We start from the raw sequence: 10,000 nt of genomic DNA on the forward strand, positions 1-10,000 counted from the left end.
TTCAGGCTCCCCCTGTAACTCTGGATTAAGAGCAGAAAGATGTAAAGAATGTTGTATTCAAATTGAATACCTGTGTGTTTCACAGTAGAATTTAAAGTGGAAAAGAAGAAACATAACCTCATTTGAAACCCAAATAAAATCAAACTGGTAGATTTTGACCTGTTTCCTTGTGGTCTCACCCAGATCAACTGCAATGGCTTCACAGTGAGTGACCAGAGGGGTCTTCAGGCAGTAGGAGTTGGCCTTTTCCCTAACTTGTGCCTTGTGAATCACGACTGTTGGCCAAATTGCACTGTAATCCTGAATCACGGCAAGTAAGTGGAGCAATATTGTTCTAAAGTTATGACCTCTTACTTTGATTTTTGTTTGTGCTGTTGGGTGTTTGTCAGGGGCTTTTGGTATAAAACTGCTTCATGTTTGTCTTTCAGTCAATCAGCTGTGAATACTATGTATCATTCTCAACGGAGGTGCGTTACCTCAACTGGGCCTTTTCTAAATGTTACTTAGACTGTGACAATAATCACTTCACCAGTTCACCAATTAACCCATGTAACTCTACAACTCCATCTCTGTCAGTAGAGCTATAGTTTACACTAGCAGGTTTGACGTGTTTCCTTTTTCTCATTGACGCTCTAATCATAACTGGTATCACATGTAGGCTATAGAAGTAGTATATATGTATGTGTGTGTATATATATATATATATATATATATATATAAATTAGCCTTCACAAACGTGTGTGGGCATCCTATGAAACAAAGAAGCATTTCCTGAAATGTGTCTACACAAATAACAATGTGTATATAGACTGTGAAATGATAAGTAGATGGAAATTCAGTGTAATTAATCCTGCCCATGCGTTACATGCATTAAAGTTAATTAAATTAGCAAACATTTCAACTTTGGCAACCCTGCAAGGGCCAGAAGAAAGACCGATAAAGCATCCCTAAATTTTGAGCTAGCATCCAACTAATGGAGTAGGGTGTCAAACTACTACTGCATATATGCAATGTATACATACGTATAGAGTACAAAGTTGTAGACACTTCACAAAATGAATAAATTAAAGATATTGGCAACCAAATAAAGCTGTAAACAAGTATTTGTATATTTAGAGCTGAGACATATCATCTACTAGGAGGTCAAAATATTGTCAGATGATTTTACTTGTTATTTGTTGTGATGACACAAAGGGTGGACCAAGAGTGCCTAATACTGCAGTGCCTAAAGTTGAAACCACCATAAACTGTGATGGTGCTGGCTACAGTTCTGTTACCAGTCCAGGCCTTGGTAACAGTCAAATACTTAAGGTGTCTTTAATCTATACCCAGATGTTGATGCCAGTTATGACCAACATGCTATTTTCCTTAACAAAGAGCAGGTGTGCATTTTTCCACCCTTCTTTTCTAGCATCACGTATTTATCTTTACCTGCTGTTTTGTCTATGTGTGTGAACACATGCCATTATGGTTCTACACAATGTCACGCACGTTAATATTACGTCACAGATAAAGGCTTTACTAATTAATTCAGTTCTAACATGATGTAACACCACGAGAAAAAATCAACTTCCTGTCAATGTGTTGTCACAATTATACGCATAAATACATTGTATTATAATATCGTCTACAAGTGTTAGCTTACAAAAGTGAATTTGCTGAAGAAATACGAGACAAACCCTAAAATAAGTAGATGACGTCAACAATATAATTCAAATATCAGGTTTATGTTTACTCAACAAAGTCCAAAAAAGCGTTGGATCGTACTTTTGCGCATTTACATAAAAGTTATATTACCATATACATACGATTTATACCGGAGCTTCCCCGATATTTATAACAACACGTAATAATATGAACCTATCTCCTAGCACAGGTGCTTTGACACACTCGAGACTGCTATTTTTATATTATACTGCGCATGTGCGGTGGATAGTTCAAGTGCTACCAAATAATAGGAATTTGAAAGCTTAATGGCAATTAGGGCTTATGTAAAGAGAACAAGTACCGTAACGATGGTTTCTAATTACAAGTCAAAAGAATATAAAGGTAAAATTCCTACAGTTACATCTTAAATATTAGTACAAGTCGAGGACCACAAAGTACTACAGTATTAAATTCAGAATGTTCAAAACAATGTTTACGTTTGGTTAAAATACTAGTCTACATGTCATGACAACCTATACCAAATAAACACCTTACTTAAATATGACGCAATGTTGCTCGAGATGTAAAATAAAGAATATTTAGGCGTTTGTAGCTTACATTAAATGGAGAATAGAACAGATTATTTTATTTTATTCATTTTTTCCCCATGAGATTTTCTGTAACAGCTAATGTAGTTCAGAGCAAGTACAAAGCAGACATCTGAAGAGAAATGGTCTTTTAATGTTTCATGTCACATTCGGACCTATTAACTGTGTTTTTGTCTTTCACAGGATTGAGCTGCGTTCTTTGGGTAAGATCAAAGAGGGTGAGGAGCTGACAGTTGCATACGTGGACTACTTGAATTTATCAGAGGAGAGAAAAAAGCTGCTGAAAACTCAGTATTTCTTTGACTGCACATGTGAGCACTGCACAAACCACATCAAGGATGATCTGAAGATGGGTGGAAAGGAGGTGGAAGGAGTCAAGGTGCGTTGTTGTTACAGTACTGACATATTTAGTAAAAGGAAGGTTTGAAAATATTTTTCAAACCTTCCTTTTTGCTCCTCTAAAGTACATTTGGATTAAATGATAAAACAAAATGATACATTTTTTACACTAACCAACTAGACTTTAGTGAAAATAACTAAGGATAAGAGTTTTACATTCTTTTAATTAACACTTAAACATTAATTCATGTTATTACGTGTCAAGGTGATGCATTGTAAAATTGAGGAAATATAAATATTTTTTGTATTTCTTTTTTTATAATATAATATACTATAATTATTTAGCAAGATTTTGAAAGAACCTTTGGCCTCTGGAATTTCACTAATACAGATGATATTTGTCCAAAGTCCTATGCAGTATTCCAAGCATGGTGAAATGATCAGAACTAATAGGCAGTTGAAGAAACGTGAGATGCAAGGCACAGTGGTTACTTTAAGCAAAAATAATTCACAAATGATTCAGATTTGAAACAATGGCTGTGAGTCTATTTTAGAAACATAGAATCATAGAGGCATTAGTGAGATAATAATACACTTCAACAGTGGCCTTCACGTGTTCTGGTGGATATTACTATTAATAAAACTGGACCAGTTCTCAGTTGCTGTTCTTCTCTATATTAACAAAACACTAATGGGTTCTGAGTACTCACAGATTTCCCCAGAAAAAGCCCACCCACCCCTCTTCCCCCACTCCCCAAAGAAACATTACCACTTTCAAGTACTGAACCTTTTAACACTGCCTGCATTTCTCATGACATATTTTTTTTCTCTCTGTGTTCTCAGCCTCCAGAAGAGCAGGTAAAAGAGGCAACAGACTTTTGCTTTGAAATTCTGGAAAAGATAGAACAGGCTCGACTAAATGCTGACTACCATGAGGTATTGTACTGTGTTACTGCAGTAACTCAAGTCACCAGGCAACTATTTTCTCACTTGTTTTTCACAAAAACTTTTTTTATTATTATTATTCTGTCAACTGGCTTCAGGTGGTAAAACTCTGCACACAGTGCATTGAGAAGGCAGAGCCAGTGTTGGCCGACACTCACATCTACCTGTTGAGAGTGTGGAGTGTATTCAGTGAGGTACAGGCGTACCTGCAGTACTTTGAAGAAGCTGCTGACTATGCCCGTAAAATGGTGGAAGGATACATGTGAGTACTGAAGTAGAATACTGACCAGTCCGTCAGTATAATGTAGATGAATGGATACACCTGTGAGCCTTCTGTCCTCTGACAGGAAACTGTACAACACCAATAACGCCGCTCTTGGAATGGCTGCCATGAGAGCAGGAGTGAACCACTGGCAGGCTGGGCTGATAGAAGTTGGACATAGTATGATCTGCAAGGCATACGCCATTCTGATGGTCACCCATGGTGCAACACATCCAATCACAAAGGACTTGGAGGTAAAGTTCTCCAACTCTGCATGTACGGTAAACATTGGTCAACATCGTGATTGACTCGATTTACCACGAGCTCTATGTTGACAGGCGATGAGGATACAGACGGAAATGGAGCTGAGGATGTTCAAGCAGAACGAATACGTTTACCACAGTATGAGAGATGCAGCATTGAAGAATAAACCAATGAGCATGATGCACGAACCCAAGTCTATGGAGGAAGGTATCAAGAACCTTTTCCACCGCAAGAAGTAACCTCTGGATCTCAGTCAATAAAATCAACCCATTTACTTTAAACTGCTTTGAATGATGGTGTGATTTTTTTCACTTTTTTCACTTTTTTTATATATAGTACAGTTATATCACTGTACTATATTTTTTCAAAAAAGGCTAACATGACGTTACAATATAAAACAAAATTCACAATTTTGATTGCTTTGTAATACTTTTTTGATCACTGCCAGATCACATGATCAGAGTAGAACAGGGAGATGCGTCTGCTGTGTTCACCCCACCTGACGCCACTACTCAGATTCAGAACACACTGATATTATTAGATTCAGAGCACACTGCTCCAAGATCAGAAAACAGGTCTTCTTTATAGGAGTTTATCCTTATTCTAACAAAATGTCATATATCCTATTGTTACAAGCCCTGGCTTCAGAGGCGGATCATAAACAAGAGAGACTGAAAACACCACCCTCTAGTGGAGAACATGCACAAGGTTGTGACTCATCTCTCAAACCACGTTTAGTGAATATTAGAATTAATTCTTAGACATCACACATCTGTTACAAACCCGGAGATCCTATTGGAGACAAAAGGTTTTTTTGTAAAATCCAGTAATAAAACCACAACCACGAAAACCACAGTCATACTTCTCTATAAATAAAGTCCCTTCCTTCCTTCCTTCCTTCCTTCCTCTCAATATTTGATGTGACATTTATTTACCCTGCTCACTAATAATTTTATTTTAATTGTCTTGGCACTAATATTTATTTATTTTTACTAAATTTACCAGGTACACTTACATTAATGCTCACTTGCAATGTCAACAAACCAGATACAAATTCACTTTGTTTAAAATTGACAGATTCAGTGAAACACTTGAAACAATTTGTTGACATACATTAATGAGTATATAATCCAAATCTTAAGTGTAGTAGTATAACAATTACCACCCTTAATAAACCAGATGCCGTTCTTAACTTGAAGTCTAATCCAAACTCAACGATCAGGTGCAACAGTAACTGAACCAGACTGAATTCTGAAGTTGTTTCTTTAAACCCAAAGTCCACATCTTGAATCTTGAATCTTTGAATCTTGAATCTCACACAGCAGGACCTGCCCTGAGGATCTGTTATCTGTGGTCCAACAAACTCTAGACCATAACACAGACTGGACATCCTAATCTGCAGCCTCATCAGGTCATGTCAACTATTATTACCATTTATTGCACAGAGACTTTCAACTGGTGAACAAATCAGACGTTGAACCAAGTTGTAAAGAAATCCATTAGACAGTATTAGTTTTTTCACATTTTATTTTCCCCAGTTTACGAGTTTACATTCGTTTGCTTGTTCTCTTGTAAACGATGTTACCGAGAGTCATAGTCTGTGGAGAAAGAAAAAAAGAAAAGTTAAATCTGATCTAGGTGTATGCTGTAGCACCAAAATGCAGTTGTGTTTTGTTTTTTACTCACGTTAACAATTGTGTTTCCATCTACCAGTTCTGTTACAGACTCGATTCCCTTCAGGGAGACCTTCAGTTTGTTGCCTTCCCGGTGTACGACCGCCTTTAGTCATGTGACATTGACGGAACAATGTATTAAAACTGAGGACAGTTCTGGTTCAGTTTGAATTAAATGATGATTCATTCAGAACAACCCAGCACAGTGTTTCTTGATCCTAGAACTGGACTCACCTTGATCTTCTCTCCGGTGATGGTCTCCAACTCAGCCTCCTGTCCGATGGTGAAAGTGTTGACCAGGACATTTGTGCCGGTTGTGACGGTCACCTTGAAGCTGTCACCAGTCTCCTCAATCTCAGAGACGCTCTTGATGTCCTTGCCCTTCTGGATGAGATCATCGGGGAGACCTAGGACCCAGAGAACACATGTTCGAGCTCAGATCGACAAAAGCCATGGTGCTCCTGGCACATGAGACAAACCTTACCAATGGCCTTCATGAAAGGCTCAAAGTTCTCCTGAGTCTCGAGCTGGTACTTCCCAGAGAAAGACATGATGGCAGCAGACGGCGAAGGTAAACTCTGAAGGTCTTCCCAGTCTCTTTTATACCCTCAAACCCCAGCGCTTCAATCATTAACAGCAGGTGAGTGAAAATAAGGCCGCTTCAGATCACCTCATCCAGCACAGCACTCCAACACTGATAAAGACACAGAGTGAGTGATAAGGGACTGGTCCAAAGAGACCGGGCAAAAGTTAGGTAATCTCTAATCCTTCCACACTTGTCTGTGACAGGTCTTATTTCGAGGATCTGACTGTCTTTTACAAAAATCACCAGTGTTGCATGAATTAAAATTGCAGTGAATGCAGTCAGTGCGTGATTTATCTTATCTATTTACCTTTTTTTATATATTTCCCCTTTCAACTTCTCTTTTTGCATCTTGATTGTCTTTGTTTTTCCTCCTTTTTTAAATGAATAACCTCTGCACTATATTCACTCAAACCTTTTTTTTTTTGCCTTGCTTTTTCTGTAGCTCCGAAGGAAAATATTGATGGATTACCTGCAGATACAGAGACACATTTTTATCAAACAGTGTGAATCACCAGTCTTATTATGTAAAGAAACATACAGTACAGTAACACATTATTCAGAAAAAAGGTTTTTTAAAGTGAGTCTGACATCTAATGCAAAATTTTTGTCATATACTGAATTTGGAGGAAAGGAAACAAGAAATGAAAAATCAGTTTATGAAAATGTACTGCTAGTCTTTTTAACTTTTTAACCATTTGAATCAGTTTGACTGTCTCAGTATTACTGTCTCATTCATTCTCAGCATGTTTGACAACTTTTTAAACTTTTATATGTATTTATTTTTTTATATCCTTTCACCAGTCACCACCCACACACTGAGCCGAGGTTTGACATTGACATGAACTAATCTTATACCAGATAAAACCCCAGTTTATAACTTTATTTCTTGGATAAAGAGCAGATCACCGTGTAATCAAACGTCCATGGTTGTCATCTCTTGTCATCTGTGTCTTCTTTGTTTTCTTCATTTGTTGTGTTCATTAATCTAGATTTTTGAATTTGTACATGCAGATTAAATATACAGTAGATTTAATTGGCACTGTTTCTGCTGATTGATCTCCTGTTCACTGTGACTGTTCTGGTGAAAAGATAAGCTCCTTTTACAAATTAGACAGACCACGACACAGTGATGGAATTATTCAGTGTCCACAGCACAGCGTAAACACTTTTTTTTTATTACTCTGTGTTGTCACATCTGTCTGTCTGTGACGCATTTATCGTTTAAAAGAATGGTCATTTAATCACAGTGTTAATACAGAGCTTATCACTGCATCAGATAATTTGTTACAACACCCACTCTGTCATGGAAATACACTAGGAGTCACATGACGAACATTTGCATTTGTATAGGCGTCTGGCCTGTGGCTGGGTAAAGTACTGTAGGTACTGTAGATGATAAAGAGTTGCGTCGTGTGATAGAGAGATGATAACAACATCACTGACCTGTTCTTTACAGCCAGTACTGACTGGATTAAAAGACATACGATAATATCGACCAACTGATATTATTGGCCCTACAATAGCATAACTATAATATCTGTAAGTCGTTAGTGTTTTTTTCTCCAATAAGTTCACCAGATATGCTGGAATCGCTGGAATTGTGGGGTCCTGAGACGACTGCATACATCGATATCGGTTGATATCAGAATTGGAAATTAAGTAAGAAAGAAAGAAAGAAAGATTTGAACTGTATCGATCCCATATTTGGGAAACTCCTGTGTTAGCAGCAGTTATGCTGTTTACAGGCTCCCCCCAGCAGGCGCCAAGCATGTGGTGCCTCTTGGTAATCGAACCCAGGACTCTCTGCTCTCTGCTTCCAAGGCCGGCGCGCTAACTGCTAACCGCTACACTATGTGTAAGAATACCGAGATATCTGATAGATAAGAAAGTCAATCCATCCATCCATTCATTTTCATTCGCTTATCCGTTACCTGGTCGTGGGGGCAGCAGTCGCCACCTAAATCACACTGCACCGTACCAACCCCCCCTAAACCTTTCTGCGGATGGTGAGTCCACTGGAAGGTACCAACCTCCCTACCCGGGATTTGATCTTGCCCAGGAGGTGAACCCTGGGGTTCCACACCAACGACAGAGACACTGCCTCTGGGCCAAAGCGCCACTCAGAAAGTCAATATCGGCCATTTTTAGTGAGTGATTTTAAATGAAAGACACAAATTTATACTCTCTGAAAGTTTATTTCAACACGCAGATATCTGGATGACCATGTTCCATATTCATACCCGTTTTCATACAGAAAAATATATCGACAAAGGCGCTGTACAGAAGTACAGACGGAGAACATTCTGAGACGGACAAAGAACGACCAAGGTAAACGTACAAAGAGTTATTTTACAACTAGTCTAATCACGGTTCCGGAAGGCCTGGGTTCTCGAGGAGCTCAGTGGTGGTTCTGGTGGGGAGTGTTGTGACTGGCCAGATGCAGCAGTCGTAAGATGATGTCACCGGGGTCGCTGCCTTCCAATGGGCTGGTCTGATCGTTGGCCTCTTCTTCGCTGAGGCAGGATTGGTCTGTGGTACAACCCTCTAAAAGAACAGAAGGGTCCATTAGTTTACAATGTACTGTTATCACAGCAGCGGCCTTGTCAGAAACAAAGGGCAAAATCAGGGGTTGATCTGGCAACAGACGGGTTAGTCATAACAAGACTAAGACATAAACCTGATGTGCAGTATCTAGTATTTTTTATTTGTTCTAATAAAAAACTAATTTTAGGAAAGAAACCATCGCAGAAATCAGACTGAACAGACTGCTCACACAGTGGATGGAGTGGTTAATTATTTCGCCTTTCATTAGAAAAATCAATGGCTTGATGCCCGGTTGTTCTGTATGAAATTTGCATGTTTCACACATGTGTGAATGAGTTTTCTTTTGTAACTCTAGTTTCATCCCAAAGTCCCAAACATTTCAAATTAAGTAATTAAGTTAATTAAACCCTTTAAATTCACAACATGTATGACTGTGAGTGTGAATAGTTGTTGTCAACCTTCAAGTGCTCTGTGTTTTTAAACTTCTTTATGCTGCTGTTTTTCTGATATTCTTATTCAACGACAACCTGTTTGATAGAAGGTTTATCAAAAGTTCTTGGAGTCACGAACAGTCCTCCAAAGTCCTTGTCATCTCTTATCTGTCCCTCAGGTTTTTGTGTCATAAGACACATTGAACTTTTTCAGATGCATTGAACTTTGACCTCTGGCCGTGAAGTAGCTGTGAAACAGATTGCACATTAAACGCTCCGGAAAATTTCCTCACCTGCATCACAGCAGAGACCTGAGGCAGCACAGCGTCCTCCCTCAGATCCACAGGGTCTCCCTCCTGCCTGGCAGGGGCTGAGCAGGTAGTTCTCCTCCATGCAGTGAGCTGTTTCAGGAGAACCCATCAGGCAGCCCAGTCCCTCTCCGCAGCAGATGCTGGGGCCAAAGCAGCGCCCCCTGTCTCCAGGGCCACAAGACATGCACTGATGGAAGAAGAAACAACTCTTCATTCTAAATACAATATATAACACCTGTGATTCACAAATAACAACTAATAACAGCTGTTGAAATGGTAACCCTACACCAGCTGCTGAGGCAAACACTGTAATAAGTCAAATAAGCAATGATTCTCAAATGATAAGGTCTGAAGAGTTACAGTTAGTAAAGAAGTTGAAATGTCTTCACC

At 38.9% G+C, this 10,000-nt stretch overlaps 3 protein-coding genes across 4 annotated transcripts in view; 1 reads left to right on the top strand and 2 right to left on the bottom strand.

Moving 5' to 3' along the window:
• The window catches only part of smyd1b (SET and MYND domain containing 1b), a 6,041-nt gene extending 1,695 nt beyond the window's left edge, over positions 1-4,346 (top strand). The window contains exons 4-10 of one of the 2 annotated variants that reach the window (XM_008336009.3): positions 184-314; positions 429-467; positions 2,439-2,634; positions 3,438-3,530; positions 3,638-3,801; positions 3,887-4,055; positions 4,140-4,346. In XM_008336009.3, coding sequence (XP_008334231.1) covers positions 184-314; positions 429-467; positions 2,439-2,634; positions 3,438-3,530; positions 3,638-3,801; positions 3,887-4,055; positions 4,140-4,304 — 957 coding nt within the window. In that variant the 3' untranslated portion in view covers positions 4,305-4,346. The remainder of the gene's footprint in view (positions 1-183; positions 315-428; positions 468-2,438; positions 2,635-3,437; positions 3,531-3,637; positions 3,802-3,886; positions 4,056-4,139) is intronic. The other variant, XM_008336010.3, reaches the window with a different exon arrangement.
• Positions 4,347-5,572: 1,226 nt separating this feature from the next.
• On the bottom strand, positions 5,573-6,355 carry LOC103397661 (fatty acid-binding protein, liver-type). Its single transcript, XM_008336008.2, has 4 exons — positions 6,223-6,355; positions 5,973-6,145; positions 5,752-5,844; positions 5,573-5,663 (listed from the first exon to the last, which is right to left on the bottom strand). The coding sequence occupies exons 1-4, from the start codon at positions 6,287-6,289 to the stop codon at positions 5,613-5,615; spliced, it is 384 nt and encodes a 127-aa protein (XP_008334230.1). The 5' UTR covers positions 6,290-6,355; the 3' UTR covers positions 5,573-5,612.
• A 2,144-nt stretch (positions 6,356-8,499) lies between these two features.
• Positions 8,500-10,000, bottom strand: part of LOC103397660 (isotocin-neurophysin IT 1-like) — a 2,166-nt gene continuing 665 nt past the window's right edge. The window contains exons 3-4 of the mRNA XM_008336007.3: positions 9,593-9,797; positions 8,500-8,868 (exon numbers count right to left, since the gene is read on the bottom strand). Of these exons, the coding sequence (XP_008334229.1) occupies positions 8,723-8,868; positions 9,593-9,797 (351 nt within the window). The 3' untranslated portion in view covers positions 8,500-8,722. The remainder of the gene's footprint in view (positions 8,869-9,592; positions 9,798-10,000) is intronic.

The sequence above is a fragment of the Cynoglossus semilaevis genome, chromosome Z (assembly GCF_000523025.1).
Source record: "Cynoglossus semilaevis isolate Cse_v1.0 chromosome Z, Cse_v1.0, whole genome shotgun sequence".
Lineage (NCBI taxonomy): Eukaryota > Metazoa > Chordata > Actinopteri > Pleuronectiformes > Cynoglossidae > Cynoglossus > Cynoglossus semilaevis.